General features: G+C 36.3%; 1 protein-coding gene across 5 annotated transcripts in view; it reads right to left on the minus strand.

Moving 5' to 3' along the window:
• The window catches only part of LOC127866386 (uncharacterized), a 64,926-nt gene that overhangs the window by 44,313 nt on the left and 3,360 nt on the right, over positions 1-17,253 (minus strand). For 4 of the 5 annotated variants that reach the window (XM_052406875.1, XM_052406873.1, XM_052406874.1 and 1 more), the window contains exons 2-9: positions 14,518-14,663; positions 12,643-12,720; positions 12,043-12,108; positions 11,672-11,731; positions 10,637-10,846; positions 7,169-7,231; positions 6,499-6,558; positions 5,506-5,598 (exon numbers count right to left, since the gene is read on the minus strand). In XM_052406875.1, the coding sequence (XP_052262835.1) occupies positions 5,506-5,598; positions 6,499-6,558; positions 7,169-7,231; positions 10,637-10,846; positions 11,672-11,731; positions 12,043-12,108; positions 12,643-12,720; positions 14,518-14,663 (776 nt within the window). The remainder of the gene's footprint in view (positions 1-5,505; positions 5,599-6,498; positions 6,559-7,168; positions 7,232-10,636; positions 10,847-11,671; positions 11,732-12,042; positions 12,109-12,642; positions 12,721-14,517; positions 14,664-17,253) is intronic. The other variant, XM_052406872.1, reaches the window with a different exon arrangement.

A 17,253-nucleotide genomic window follows, 5' to 3' on the forward strand; every position in this document is an offset into this window, starting at 1 on the left:
GCATTGTACTGTACTGTAGGGGGGGGCCCTATACAAGAACATCACAATAAATGGAGTGCTATGGTGTATATGGGGGACATTGTACTGTACTGTAGGGGGCCCTATACAAGAACATCACAATTACTGGAGTGCTATGGTGTGTATGGGGGCATTGTACTGTACTGTAGGGGGCCCTATACAAGAACATCACAATTACTGGAGAGCTTTGATGTGTATGGAGGTATTGTACTGTACTGTAGGGGGCCCTATACAAGAACATCACAATTACTGGAGAGCTTTGATGTGTATGGAGGTATTGTACTGTACTGTAGGGGGCCCTATACAAGAACATTACAATTACTGGAGTACTTTGGTTTGTATGGGGGACATTGTACTGTACTGTAGGGGGCCCAATACAAGAACATCACAATTACTGGAGTGCTATGGGGTGTATGGGGGCATTGTACTGTACTGTAGGGGGCCCTATACAAGAACATCACAATTACTGGAGTGCTATGGTGTGTATGGGGGCATTGTACTGTACTGTACTGTAGGGGGCCCTATACAAGAACATTACAATTACTGGAGTGCTATGGTGTGTACGGGGGGCATTGTACTGTACTGTAGGGGGCCCTATACAAGAACATCACAATTACTGGAGTGCTTTGGTGTGTATGGAGGGCATTGTACTGTACTGTAGGGGGCCCTTTACAAGACCATCACAATTACTGGAGTGCTATGGTGTGTATGGAGGGCATTGTACTGTACTGTAGGTGGCCCTATACAAGAATATCACAATTACTGGAGTACTTTGGTGTATATGGAGGGCATTGTACTGTACTGTAGGGGGCCCTATACAAGAACATCACAATTACTGGAGTACTTTGGTGTATATGGGGGACATTGTACTGTACTGTAGGGGGCCCTATACAAGAACATCACAATTACTGGAGTGCTATGGTGTGTATGGGGGCATTGTACTGTACTGTAGGGGGCCCTATACAAGAACATCACAATTACTGGAGAGCTTTGATGTGTATGGAGGTATTGTACTGTATTGTAGGTGGCCTTATACAAGAACATCACAATTACTGAAGAGCTTTGATGTGTATGGAGGTATTGTACTGTACTGTAGGGGGCCCTATACAAGAACATTACAATTACTGGAGTACTTTGGTGTGTATGGGGGACATTGTACTGTACTGTAGGGGGCCCTATACAAGAACATCACAATTGCTGGAGTGCTATGGGATGTATGGGGGCATTGTACTGTACTGTAGGGGGCCCTATACAAGAACATCACAATTACTGGAGTGCTATGGTTTGTATGGGGGCATTGTACTGTACTGTAATGTAGGGGGCCCTATACAAGAACATTACAATTACTGGAGTGCTATGGTGTGTATGGGGGCATTGTACTGTACTGTAAGGGGCCCTATACAAGAACATCACATTTACTGGAGTGCTTTGGTGTGTATGGAGGGCATTGTACTGTACTGTAGGGGGCCCTATACAAGAACATTACAATTACTGGAGTGCTATGGTGTGTGTGGGGGCATTGTCCTGTACTGTAGGGGGCCCTATACAAGAACATCACAATTACTGGAGTGCTTTGGTGTGTATGGAGGGCATTGTACTGTACTGTAGGGGGCCCTATACAAGAATATCACAATTACTGGAGTGCTATGGTGTGTATGGAGGGCATTGTACTGTACTGTAGGGGGCCCTATACAAGAACATCACCATAACTGGAGTGCTATGGTGTGTATGGGGGCATTGTACTGTAATGTAGGGGGCCCTTTACAAGAGCATCACAATTACTAGAGTGCTTTGGTGTGTATGAGGGATGAATTGTACTGTACTGTAGGGGGCCCTATACAAGAACATCACAATTACTGGAGTGCTATGGTGTGTATGGGGGGCATTGTACTGTACTGTAGGGGGCCCTATACAAAAACATAACAATAAATGGAGTGCTATGGTGTGTATGGGGGTATTGTACTGTACGGTAGGGGCCCTATACAAGAACACCATAATTACTGGAGTGCATTGGTGTGTATGGAGGTATTGTACTGTACTGTAGGGGGCCCTATACAAGAACATCACAATAACTGGAGTGCTATGGTGTGTATGGGGGCATTGTACTGTACTGTAGGGGGCCCTATACAAAAAAATAACAATAAATGGAGTGCTTTGGTGTGTATGGGGGTATTGTACTGTACTGTAGGGGCCCTATACAAGAACATCACAATTACTGGAGTGCAATGGTGTGTATGGGGGCATTGTACTGTACTGTAGGGGGCCCTGTACAAGAACATCACAATAAATGGAGTGCTATGGTGTGTATGGGGGACATTGTACTGTACTGTAGTGGGCCCTGTACAAGAACATCACAATTACTGGAGTGCTTTGGTGTGTCTACAGGGTATTGTCAACAATATGTCTCATAGGGTCATATTAATAACATTTCAATTAATGGAGTCCTTGTGTATGTGTATGGAGGTATGAGGGCATTTTCAATCACATGCCCATTTTTAGGTTTCTTTTCAAGAGCATTGCAAAACAAGAGCTGTCAGAGGACAGCGCGCTCGACTATTCGAGTGCTTGACAGTATAACGTAACCCATCATGGGGAAATTGTCCATATTCAATAATTTATTAGACGATCTTTCAAAAATAAAAAAAGGAATTTTTTTTTTGTTTTGGGGGGGGGGGGGGGGGGGAGGGGAGGGGTTGAGAGGGGGTATAATGTGGGGTGTGGTCATTTAATAGACAATCTTTAAAAAAAAAAAAATTTTTTTGGGGGGGGGGGGGGGGTAGGGGTAAGAGGGGAGTATAATGTGGGGTGTGGTAATTTATTAATGATGTTTAAAAATAAAATTGGGGTGGGGGTGGGGGGTAGGGGGGTGGGGATGAGAGGGGGTATAATGTGGGTGTGGTAATTTTTTAGATGATGTTAAAAAAAAAAATGGGGGGGAGGTTTTGGGGGGGAGAAGGGATTCTTGGTAGGGGCATGGGGTATTGTTTGGGTGGAATCCATTGTGGTATTCAGGTAAGTGTTGTTTTGTCAAAGTAATAATAAAATGTGATCATAAATACAGAAGTTATGGCAATTTAAGCAACATGTCCAATTATCTAAGTGTAAAAGGGGCCATAATTATGTCAAAATGCTTGATACAGTGGTCTGCTCTTGTTTATAGGTTGGGGTCATGTTGGTAAACAAGTATGCAAAATATAAAAGCAATATGTCAAAGGATATAGGAAATATTTGGGGTAGTACGCAAACTATAACATAGATATATCAATAATATGCATATTCTAATTATAAAAGGGGCAATAATTCTGTCAAAATACTTGATACAGTTGTCTGCTCTTGTTTATAGGTTGGGGTCATGCTGGTAAACAAGTATGCAAAATATGAAAGCAATACGTAAAGGGACATTGAAAATATTTGGGGTAGTACGCAAACTTCAACATTTGCTGCATATTCTAAGTGGAAAAGGGGCCATAATTATGAAAAAATGCTTGATAGAGTTGTCTGCTCTTGTTAATAGGTTGGGGTCATGTTGGTTAACAAGTATGCAAAATATGAAAGCAATATGTCAAGGGACAATGAAAATAATTAGGGTAGTACGAAAATTTAACTTTTGCACGCTAACGCAGACGCCGGGGTGAGTAGGATAGCTCCACTATATATATTTCATATATAATAGTCGAGCTAAAAATGCTTGATAGAGTTGTCTGCTCTTGTTTATAGGTTGGGGTCATGTTGGTAAACAAGTCTGCAAAATATGAAAGCAAAATATTTGGGGTAGTACGCAAACTATAACATAGATATATCAATAATATGCATATTCTAAGTATAAAAGGGGCAATTATTCTGTCAAAATACTTGATACAGTTGTCTGCTCTTGTTTATAAATTGGGGTCATGATGGTAAACATGTATGCAAAATATGAAAGCAATACGTAAAGGGACATTGAAAATATTTGGGGTAGTATGCAAACTTTAACATTTGCTGCATATTCTAAGTGGAAAAGGGGCCATAATTATGAAAAAATGCTTGATAGAGTTGTCTGCTCTTGTTTATAGGTTGGGGTCATGTTGGTAAACAAGTATGCAAAATATGAAAGCAATATGTCAAGGGTCAATGAAAATAATTGGGGTAGTACGAAAACTTTAACATTTGCACGCAGACGCCGACGCCGGGGTGAGTAGGATAGCTCCACTATATATATTTCATATATAATAGTCGAGCTAAAAAGGTGTAATATGGTGCTATCAAATGGTGTGTATATTGTGAAGTCACTGAGTCATCTTGCTATTTCCACTTGGGGCAACAGTAACATCAAGTCATGCATGACAAACCATGGTGTATATATGGAGGAATTTATCAATCAAAATATCCTGTTTTAACATCTTACAATAACATAAGAAGCCTTAAGGAAGATTAAAAAGCAAGTGACAGAAACAAATCGCAAAGAACACCTTAAGATAGAAAAAGAAATCTGCATTGACAGGAGATAATCTGTGTTAGGCTGTTTACTTGGCTGACACCACTTTAACAGACTGCATATTGACTTTTAATCCTATCAGCTGCTGATAAAGAGGAAGTTTTATGTATTTTAAGAAAACTGAGATATTATTGTTTACAATTTTCAGTACAATGTGCTATTGGAGTTCAACAACCATGTCTTTTGTTTTTATACAATTTAACCAACAAAGCTAGATGTAATACAATGGTCAGACATACAATTATTTCTTGTTAAATGAAAATGCAACTTAAAATAATATTACAACTGCTCATTAATGTAATATTTTCAACATGTACAGATTCACATGTAGGTCTTGGCAAAAGTGATCAGTAATGGTAAAGCAATTGCTTTAAAATATCAGTAAAAACAAGTTTTAATGAAATCCGCCAAAGCACTTTCAAGATATGGCTCCGGATGGACGGACGGACAACGCCAAAACAATATCCCTCTGCCTATGGCCGGGGATAACAAAGTATGATGACATACAAAAGCTGTTTGTAGCTTTGAATTCAGATTTCTGATAAGATTTAACTACCGGTATATTGCTATGTGTTCACGACTAACCATTTACATGTATGCTAACACAAGCAAAATATGGAAAAAACTTCAGTTAAGGAAGATAATCTTACTCTTAGCTTATCATAAACAACTGTTATCATTGAATGATCAGCTCAAGGATTTATAAACACTCATTTGTTTCCCTCTTAAACCCCCAAATCATAGCCTCATACTTATTTCAGTTCTGGTTAACCGTTTTAAGATCTAAAGCAAAGTGAAAATGGCTATATGCAACCAACATAATACCAGAACAGCCTCACACTAGCTCTCAGTCTGTTCAGGTTTTATTCTGTTTGCTGCTCATCAGTAAATTTGGCTTGGAAATGAAGGCTTTAAAGCTTAAATCTACAAAAAAATGCCTTAAATTGTATTTGATTTTCTAAGGGACTACATTTGTTTCAAGGTGCGTAAGTAAGTGGTAAAGGGTTAACTACCTTTCCTATAAACACATTTTTGATTGGAAACACGACTGGCGCCTTCCCCTTGGTGAGGCAGAAACCAAAGATTCGACACAGAATGTCAGGGTCCTGTAAAGCATAAAGCAGCAGAGAGACATAAATATGACTTGCTCTTAGAAAACGAGGCTTGATGCATGTGTATAAAGTGTCGTCCCAGTTAAACCTGTTTGTACAGGCTAATTAGAGATGTCACTTTTCGCTTTTACAGTATTTTTAATTTAAAGGAAATTTCTTTCCTATGTAAAAATCAAGTTAAATCGGAAAGTGTATCTCTGATTAGCCTGTGTAGAGTTCACATAATCTGGGACAACATTTCTGGCACATGCATTCAACCCCTGTTTACCCAGAGAAATGTTAAGTACAATTAAAGCTAACATGTAATGAAGGTGTACAACAAATTGAAGAGGAAGTGAAGAAAGTAATGCTCTATTTTAGAAAATTTAACACAAATAACAAAAGAAAAAATCAATGAAAGAATTTATTTTTCTTATAAAATTAATCTTATCTTATGTGTCCATTTTCTGGATTGCAGATAGGGTAAATTTCAGTAATCAATGAAGTAACTTCTTTTAATGCTAATTTAATAAAGATGTAATGGTATTTCAACATTTATCGATACAACTTGTGATATTTAGTTTTGTTTAAACTAAATACTGATTAAATCAATGAGGATCGAAAATGCATGACTTTGGATATTATTTCAAGCTCATTAAATCAATAAAGGTCTTATAAGGCTCGCCTTTATTATCAATCCATGAACAGAGGTTACCTTTCACTTGATAAAATCATATACAAGTGGTATAAGAACTTATCTGGTGTTAAAAAAACATCCTGAGTGTAAGTTAAACGTACAATAACAATAGCATGTGACACATATCATATATGTAATAAAATTGTTTCCTGTTGACATAGACTTTGCACCCTGGCAAGTATATCAACGTACAACTGTATTGCGCATTAGGCACTTACAAAATTATCGGCTACAGCTTTAAGAATTATTGGAAGGATTTCCTCCAAGGTTTCATCGCACTGAAAACATCAACAACACAATGTAAGGTACAAGTAGTCCAGTAAAGCCATGAGGGTAACGCACATGAGTTGAGCTGCATAAAACATGTAGCTTATATAATCCAATACAAACACTAACTAGTATTATCTACAATCACGAACATAGGATTTTTGTTTTTTAACTGTAATTCATAAACAAGCATTTCTTAATAACATAATCTTAATATTATGATAAAATAATTATCTTGCTAGTCTTGATTTGTTAGAGTTCTATTGAATGCATTAATAATGAATTTTGTAGGATTTAAATTTGATACATTGTTAGAGAAATATCATGAACTACAAAATGTGGGGGTCTTTCAGCATTCTTTTTATTTCCCCTAAAGACATCAAGTACTGGTTCTACCCACGAAACAGACTAAAGAGTGTTTCAATAATCTTTTGGCTTTCAATGCAATAAAGCTAAAATAAATAGGTTTAAACCAAAAGGAATAGGGTTTTGTTAAACAAGGCAGAGATGAAAGCTTGACCATTCTGATAACAAGCCCATGCACATGTAGCTTGTACTTCAAACATATTGTAATGATAACACTTATAACATGATAACCGAGTACTATAGGACACTACATACCAATTGACTTAATGATCCCAGTCGACTGCAGATTGTTTGATTGAGAAGCTGTTCTAATTGGTCCTAAAACATAAACATATGTAAGTTTTAAGTATAATAAAAACAATGGTCAACATTTTGATATTTTTTATTTTAAACCACTCAATTCATACACATGTGTTTGCTCAATAACAAAGTAATGGATAATTATACTAAATATAATTAAATCTGACAAAGCAAAACAGTCTTTATTTTAAAAAAATCTTTAAAAAACAAACGAACATTGTGCCTAATGAGAAGAAATAACATAAACAATGGAATTAAAATGGGAAAAACAAAGAAGGCAATATATTTATTTGTAAGAAGGTTGAAACAAAAAACTTTTTGGAGGGAACTTTACTTCTATACATGCATTGCATATTTGTATAGAAAATGACTTTTTGTGCAGATTGCCCATGACACATTTTCCCAGTCGATTTACTTAAAGGTTAGAGTGTTAAGACTAATATAGCTCTGCTAGAGACTTTCTTATGACTTCCTTAGTAACAATTATGAGCTTAATATGCATACATATGTAGTATGTTTGATAATTAACTACATGCATTAACATCTAATAGTAACAGAAATTTCCAAACTATATCTTTTAACAATATATTTCTGAGTAAATGGTGCATGCAGTCAGATGAATTATGTTAATTGCAATACAAATTTCAGAAAACATTTCAAATGTTATCATGGGGACTTGCCACTAAATGTTTAACACAGCAGATCTTATTATTGGAATTTCAATACTTCTGCTCACTTCCTTTTTCCCAAAAATTCCATTTTTTTTTCTCCATCAAACTGCTGCAAAGAGGAAAAACGACAAATAAATAATTGAAACAAGTAAAGTGTTTCATAGTGCCACGGCAAACCATGTTTAAAAACAACAAGAAAATGTGGTAGATGAGAACTGAGTAATTAACCCCTTCCCGCTCAAAAGAAAAGTGACAAGAGAGCCATGATGGCCCTGTATCGCTCCACTTCTGAAAAAAAGGCTGAAACAAATGTTCTCGGCATGCGCAAATACTTAAATATAGGCCCTATTTAAGCACATGTACACTTTTGTGACCCCCTGGGCTGGGTCAAATTTAACCCCAGGGGCATAATTTGAGCAAACTTTGTAGAGGACTACTATATATCACTACATACAAAATGTGGTAGCCCTAGGTCCTAGAGTTAAGGACAAGAATATTTTAAAAGTTTTCACAAAATAAGCAAGATATATGCGTATATAATGTTCAATTTGTGACCCAGGGGTCAGGGTCAAATTTGACCCAAAGGGCATAATTTGAACAAACTTGGTCGAGGACTATAAGATGTTACTGCATACCAAATTTGGTAGCCATAGTACGAATGGTTTTCGACAAGAAGATTTTTTTTTTAAAGATTTCACAAAATAAGCGCTATTTAAGCGTTTATTCAATTTTGTGACCCCCCCCCCCCCCGGGCAGGGTCAAAGTTGACCCCAGAGGCATTATTTAAACAAATTTGGTAGAGGTTTATCAGATGTCACTACATACCAAATTTGGTAGCCCTATGCTCATTGGTTATGGACAGGAAGATTTTTAAAGTTTTCACAAAATAGGCCCCATATAAGCGTATGTTCAGTTTTGTGACCCCCGGGCAGGGTCAAATTTGACCCAAGGGGCATAATTTAAACAAACTTGGTAGAGAACTATTAGATGTCACTACATACCAAATTTGGTAGCCCTATTCCTTATGGTTAAGGACAAGTAGATTTTTAAAGTTTTCACAAAATAGGCACTATATAAGCATATGATCAATTTTGTGGCCCCCAGGGCAGGGTCAAATTTGACCCCTGGGGCATAATTTGAACAAACTAAGTAGAGGACTATACAATGTCACTACATAACAAATTGTGTAGCCCTGGGCCTAATGGTTATGGACAAGAATTTTTTATAAAGTTTTCACAAAATAGGCATTATATAAGCATATGTTTAATTTTGTGACCCCCGGGGCAGGGTCAAATTTGACCCCAGGGATAAAATTTGAATAAATTTGGTAGAGGACTATTAGATGTCACTTCATACCAAATTTGAAAGCCCAAGGCCGGATGGTTATGGACAAGGAGATTTTTGAAGTTTTCACAAAATAGGCATTATATAAGCATATGTTCAATTTTGTGACCTCCTGGGGCAGGGTCAAATTTGACCCCAGGGATAAAATTTGAACAAATTTGGTAGAGGACTATTAGATGTCACTACATACCAAATTTGATAGCCCTAGGCCCGATGGTTATGGACAGAAAGATTTTTAAAGTTTTCACAAAATCGGCCTTATATAAGCATATGTTCAATTTTGTGACCCCCGGGACAGGGTCAAATTTGACCCCAGGGGCATAATTTGAACAAACTAAGAAGAGAACTATTACATGTCACTTCATACCAAATATGGTAGCCCTATGCCATACGGTTATGGACAAAAAGATTTTTAAAGTTTTCCCACAATAGGCCTTAAATAAGCATATGTTCAATTTTGTGACCCCCGAGGCAGGGTCAATTTTGACCCCAGGGGCATAATTTGAACAAACTAAGAAGAGAACTATTACGTGTCACTTCATACCAAATATGGTAGCCCTATGCCATACCGTTATGGACAAAAAGATTTTTAAAGTTTTCCCACAATAGGCCTTATATAAGCATATGTTCAATTTTGTGACCCTCGGGGCAGTGTCAAACTTGACCCCAGGGGCATAATTTGAACAAACTTGGTAGAGGACTATAAGATGTCACTACATACCAAATTTGGTAGCCCTAGGCCCAATGGTTATGGACGATAGGATTTGTAATTTTTTCACAAAATAGACCCTATATAAGCATATGTTCAATTTTGTGACCCCGGGGCAGGGTCAAATTTGACCCCAGGGGCATAATTTGAACAAATTTGGTACAGGACTATTAGATGTCTCTACATACCAAATTTCATTGCCCTAGGCCCAATGGTTATGGACAAAGATTTTGAAAGTTTGCACAAAATAGGCCTTATATAAGCAAATTTTCAATTTTGTGACCCCCGGGGCCGGGTCAAATTTGACACCAGGGGCATAATTTGAACAAATTTGAAAGAGGTTCACCCCAGGAACATTCCTGATAAATTTCATCAGAATTGGACCAGTAGTAGGAGAAGAATATGTTTAAAGGAAAACACAGGACCATGACATAAGCCCCGCTTCTGGCCAGTGGAGCTAAAAATGGTTTTATGCAACCAGCATAAAATTAGAACAGCCTGAAAGTAACTTGCAGTCTATTTCGGTTTTATGCTGTTTGCTGCTCATCATTTTCTGAGGGATGGCCATGAAAAAAATAAGCCTTTCAAAATCTAATCTAGAAAGAAAAGTTTTTAATCTAATTTATTTTTGTAATGAACTACAAACGCATGAAGATGCGTATCTGGGAGGTAATTTTTAATGTTAACAAGCTTCCCTACCAAAGTCTCCTGGGAGGTGATGCTATCCTGAACGTCCTTGAAGAACTTGGTGCAGTCTGCGCACTGAGTGTCATTGCGCACATTGCCCACACTCTTGTAAAGCAGCTGTACCCCTGCCTCGCTGTACAGTTTGGTGGTTCCCTGCTCAGGGTGACCAGTGTCCTCCAAGCCTGCGCAGAACCCAAGGGCTGTGCAGATCATGTCAGTGCTCTGAAAGGGAAACCATGGGAGCCTCGCTCTGGGAAAACAGGGCTTAATGCATGTGCCTAAAGTGTCATCCCAAATTAGCTTGTGTAGTCCGCTTAGTCTAATCAGGGACGACACTATCTGCCTCAAGTGGAATTTCAATAAAAGAGACTTCCTTTGAACAAAAATACAATAAGAGCAAAAAGTGTTGTCTTTAATAAGCCTAAGCAGACTGCACAGGCATATCTGTGATGACACTGAACGCACATGCATTACGCCCAGTTTTATCAAAGCGAGACTTATGGTATCTATGGAAGAGTTAACCTACTCTGAGGATATATTTGCTGTCATTGCACATGAGAGTTTGTGTGGTGAAATGGTCAGGTTTACTTACTGTGCTTCAGTTTGCCTACGATGAAAATATGATACAGTAATTGTATACATTTCAGTCAAGGTATATAAATGAAAATTTCAGCTATGCTACTATATTGGTCTCTATGTGTGTCAGTGCCTAGAACTTGTAATATTAATATGATATATTGCCAAATTTGAAAGCTATGGGCAACCATACAAAGTCTTTTAAATTAATGTTTTATTCCCAAAGTTCTTAATCCTTTGAAACACAAATATTCGAGTAACAGGAGCTGAGAGTTTTCAAGAGATTTCAAGATGTGGATGAACTGACTCCACTATGTTCAAAATACAATACAATCTTTAATGTTGTCTTCAGGTTAGTGATATTTTGTTTTAACTTAATGTTTTGCTCATAGTCAAGCTTCTTATGTTGTAAACATTTTTCAGTGCAACCATTAAATGAGTGATTGTATATCATGTCAAAATTATACTTACAAGTTTATTATCCAGCATTTCAATGACTTCTGGGGTGAACTCAGTTACAATATCCTGACACTGCAATGACAGAAACCACACAATGTAACAACATGGCAAAATAGTGGAAGGGATGGATATTGAAGAGCTGGGCCTCACTTTAAAAAGCAAAAAATTAATTATCAAAGTACCAAGTAATATGATTTTCTGCTGTCAACAAATTTGAACTTCTGTTTCAGCTTCATATTTCCCACTTAGAAATGAATTTACTCCATGAAATGAGGGGGTTTTCAAATGGTACTGGACAGCCTATATTATGCAGAATGTTTTAACATCCATTAAATGGTAATGAATAAGAGACCAGGAGTTTGAAAGCTGATCTATCTTCCTACCTGTTTGATAAGCTCTGCATTAGGGAGATACGTGCACACATTGGACAATAAGGATGCTATTTCAACCTGAAAAACAGAAATAGTACATGTAATTGTAGACATACTGAAAATAGGTACATGAAGTAAAAAGGACTTTCTATTAATTATTATTTAAGAATAATGTAGACTTGCACTAGACTGGTAAATTAAACAACTCAATATATAGGGTCTGTAATAGTTTGCAAAAACAGGGACTTTGCATACAATATGTTTGTGTGACTATGTGACTACTTATTATCAACCATTTATGACTGTATTATCATAAAAACTAATCACTATATAAACCATAATATTTGAGCTGCTTTCTTGGTAAACTGGTCTTAATGCATATGTGTAAAGTGTCATCCCAGATACCGGTAAGCATGTGCAATCAGCACAGGTTAATCATGGTAGGACACTTTCTGCCATAACTGGATTTTTGGTAAAAGACTTACTTTAAAAGAAAAATTCTTTACAAGCAGAAAGTGTTGTCCCTGACTGCACAGGCTAATCTAGGATGACACTTAATGCATATGCATTTAGCCCCATTTTCCCAGCGCACGACTCTAATGTATCCCACACCTGTGAAGATTTACTGTGTGCAGCATCCTTCACTCCACTGACCAGCAGCTCGCAGTACGTGCAGGTGCTTGTTGACCGCTGCAAGGTAAGGTAAATCAGTCAATACATGCTTTCATCGGTATATACTAAAACTGCCATGAAGGAGACCTTCATAAAATGTATGAGCTGTTTTAAAAACTGTTTTTTAACTTCAACTGTAGCTAAATTAGAAGGGAAGAAGGGGAAGAAAAATCAAACAGCCATATTGTGTCAAGAAAATGAATGGACGAGTAGATACTTTACACAGTTTACTGTTTAATTGTTAAATTGCCAATTTGCAAAAAAACTTTTCAAATGATTTATATCGTTGAGAAATGTATTGAGAAATATAAAACAAACATGTAATATATAGTTGACAAATGTGTTTGATTTTGTTTTTTTATTGGTGCAGGTTTTTTTAATCCAACATTGGAGTTAAATATACAGTCAATCTTGTATTTAGAGACCACTAAAGGGAGTAACCAGAAGTGGTCTCTTAATAAAATGGTCTTTAAAAAAAAAAAAGGCCATTTGGGATGAATGCGGACCTTTGATTTTCAATCCAGATATAGGATTATCTCCTTTTGACACAGCGATTACAGCTTTTGTAATTAAATGGATCTAAATATAAAAAAAATGAATAAAACAATTTTTTACTTAAAATAAGTTGTATTTGTTCTCTCTAATTCTACATACAATGTAAATGGTTTGCACGGAGAATGGGTTTTTGCGACTCCAAAATCATTCACGATTAAATTTACTTGCACTTTTATTCTTCGACACTTCCAATACCCAAATTTTCTCATTTAACGTTAATACTTTCCGTTTTGACATTTTAATTTCTGCATCTAAGCTTATATATATCTGACTCGATTATGGTACATAGGGAAATAAATAAAACACCTTGATTGAAAACTAAATAAACATGCCTGATCGGAAAATTTGCTTAAACAAACTAATTAGCATAATAACAATTATATTTTTTAATGAACAGATTTCGCTACATGTTACCGATTAATAGTTTATTTTTTACACCTCTCGAGAACACTGCGAAAATGTTTGTCGCGTCGGTGCATTGTTTCTGCAATAAAATCGGCGATCAAATTTGTCACTTAATGTCCCAGATAGTAATCTCTTTAACCTGTAGACTGTTGGCAATACCTCGCTGTATTATTCGACACCAAAAATTGATACGCAGTCAGCATTAACACAGGCCAGAACCGGTCATCGAGACAAAGGAAAATGGCTGGTGTGAAAACATAACAAAGGTTTAATAGTTCATGTTATCGGCTTAGATAAACAATCAACACCGACTTGTTCCTGAATGGTCAACAGATTTACCACTTTTACCTTAAAGCGGTCACTTAATTCAAGACTTGGGCATCAAAATACACTAAAATCAGCAGTCGCTGGTCGCGCAAGACAAAAGTCGCTTAATACAATATGAAAATATAGTTAAAACGCTCCGGCGGGATTTAAAGTGGTGGCATAAGACAAAAGTCGCTTAATTCAAGTGGTCGCAAGCACAATTTGCAAAGTTAAAAGATAATTCTTTTTCACAAATTCAATCTCGAAAGCTTATATTTAAATTCTTGTCTGCTATATTTGTATTTCGTTCAAGATTTCTTCTAGACTGATACAATATTAAGTTTAAATGACCTATTAGTAGTTCATATTTAATAAAAATTGTGCATCTTAATTTACCTTTTATAAAGTTAATGACATGCACTGTAGACTAAAATCTTCATTATGCTTATATGGCCATTCACAAAGAACTGGAGGAAAGACCACACTAGAAACCCAAAAAAACACAAGCCAAACAATGCTATGAATATCCCTTGCAGAAAATATTTGTACCAGATCTTTGTCAATGGCTGAGATTTTCGGGAGGATGGTATACTTCCATTCTGTGTCAATACAGTGTTTCACAGCCCCACAGGTGCGCGCTCGACTCACGTGGCTGCACCAATATGGCGGTCCATATGCACATGGTTCACCAACAACTGAAAGTTAATGAACATGGTTCACCAACAAGAGAAAGTTATGAAATACATAGTTTACCAACAACTAAAAGTTAATGCAATACATGGTTAACCAACAACTGAAAGTTAATGCAATACATGGTTAACCAACAACTGAAAGTTAATGCAATACATGGTTAACCAACAACTAAAAGTAAATGCAATACATGGTTAACCAACAACTGAAAGTTAATTAAATACATGGTCACCAACAACTGAAAGTTAATGCAATACATGGTTAACCAACAACTTAAAGTTAATGCAAAACATGGTTAACCAACAACTGAAAGTTAATGCAATACACGGTTAGCCAACAACTGAAAGTTAATGCAATACATGGTCACCAACAACTTAAAGTTAATGCAATACATGGTTCACCAACAACTGAAAGTTAATGCAATACATGGTTCACCAACAACTAAAAGTTAATGCAATACATAGTTAACCAACAACTTAAAGTTAATGCAATACATGGTTAACCAACAACTGAAAGTTAATGCAATACATGGTTTACCAACAACTGAAAGTTAATGCAATACATGGTTCACCAACAACTAAAAGTTAATGAAATACATGGTTCACCAACAACTTAAAGTAAATCAAATTCATGATTAACCAACAAGTGAAAGTTAATGCAAGACATGATTAACCAACAACTAAAAGTTAATGCAATACATGGTTAACCAACAAGTGAAAGTAAATGAAATACATGGTTTACTAACAAATGAAAGCGAATGCAACAATGTCATGCATTCAAGTCAAGCTCTGCTTCTCATTGGAGGTTTACAACCTTGCAATACTACACTTCTTTCAAGTTTATATGAACATAATTTGTAAAAAAATTTAACCAGCCTGGCATGGAATCCACCATGTCAATTTAACTCTTTCTGCGCTGGAACCGAGTTTTGAAGGTCTTTGCAAACAGTTTGGATCCAGATGAGACGCCACAGAACGTAGCGTCTCATCAGGATCCAAACTGTTCGCTATTCTGATAGTATTCTTTGAAAAAAATCGAAGAAAATGCTAGCTTTAGAAATTCAGCAGACAACATTTTAGCAGACAACAAATTTCCCAGCATGCAAAGGGTTAAGCAGCACCCTGTACCATTTGTGGTCCTAGATCTTTCCCTAATATAAACTTAGTCAATGAACATTTCAGGGATATCAAAAATATTGATAAGCTTGCTTAATTAATGATGCTATCAGGGTGCGGGATCAACAGGGTTTACAGGGGTTTACACATGGGCTGGAAACAATGTACACACACTGACAGGGTTTTCAGGGGTTTACACATGGGCTGGAAACAATGTACACACACTGTTAGAACTTTCTTTAAGTTTTTCTTGCAGTTTGTGCCGATATCTTAAGATTTAAGAATAAATCCTAAAATACTTCTTAAACCGGTGGCAAAATTTCCCGTTGCGTGCTTCATAAGTTATTTGAAATAAAGCACCACTTACCGTTGTTTGCACATCCATTAAAATTAAAAGAGCGAACCCCACAAAGTCACATGATCCTGTGCCCAGGCTATGGCTTTGATTGAAACCTTAAATGACTTTAAACCAAGCAAAGAACCAATCAAAACAGAACATTTAATTTATGGAAATATCTGAGTTAAGTTTATATAAGCTAAATTTAGTAATACGTTTACAAGTTTTAACAGACTTCAAAATGAGTTAAATAAAATAAAAATATATAACTGAGCTTTTTAATGTTAAGTGATATATTGCTAGCATTGTTGCCTCACACGGTGAGTATAAGTGCTTTAAAAACATTTCATTACAAGTGCACATTTGCTACTATGACTTTAAAATATGTCCTTCAATGCCATTAAGTCTTAAATATGTAATTATAGCCAGAATTCCAAAGGATGCAGTTGTCTGTTTATTAAGCCTTTGAGTAATTAAATTTCATTAAACCTTCATATCTTAACCCTTGAGATGATAAAGAATCTATGCTTCCATGCAGTTTATTATGCATTTCATATTACCTGCACTGAACAGAGGGTTAGTGCTTATGTTTCCATAAAGTGTTATTTTAAGGGAATGTAACTATGCTCCATGAAACAAGAGGAGAGACCTCTACTTAAGTATTTTAGTTCATTGTGTTCCTTCAATAAACTTCCTCCTTGATATGCTAAATTTTGGAAAAAACACCTAATCTGTGGATCCACACAAAGCTGACACATCATTTAAAAATTCCTTCAAAATCACATATGATATCAACTGTTACTATTTAAATGAAACCTTCATTGTTGGATAATATGGGTCAGTGTTTTTTGTACAGAAGCATTTTTTTCCAAAGAAGTGGAGATTTAAACTATTTATCTGAGGGTATTAATTAAGTGTGATTGGTAGCAAGTACCGGTATTATCATATACATTGCCCGCTAGAACTCCTTATATGCCCTTTTATTAACTAATCATATAATTGTAAAGCAAAATGTAACTGACATACCAATAAATTTACTAAATTATAATGAACTATTTTTATCAATCATAGAATCAAAATTTTAATAGAAAATATTTAATGCATAGTTTTTTTCCCCCCTGTTTAGGAATGGGGTAGGGACCC

This window comes from Dreissena polymorpha, chromosome 2, assembly GCF_020536995.1.
Source record: "Dreissena polymorpha isolate Duluth1 chromosome 2, UMN_Dpol_1.0, whole genome shotgun sequence".
NCBI classification, from domain to species: Eukaryota; Metazoa; Mollusca; class Bivalvia; order Myida; family Dreissenidae; genus Dreissena; species Dreissena polymorpha.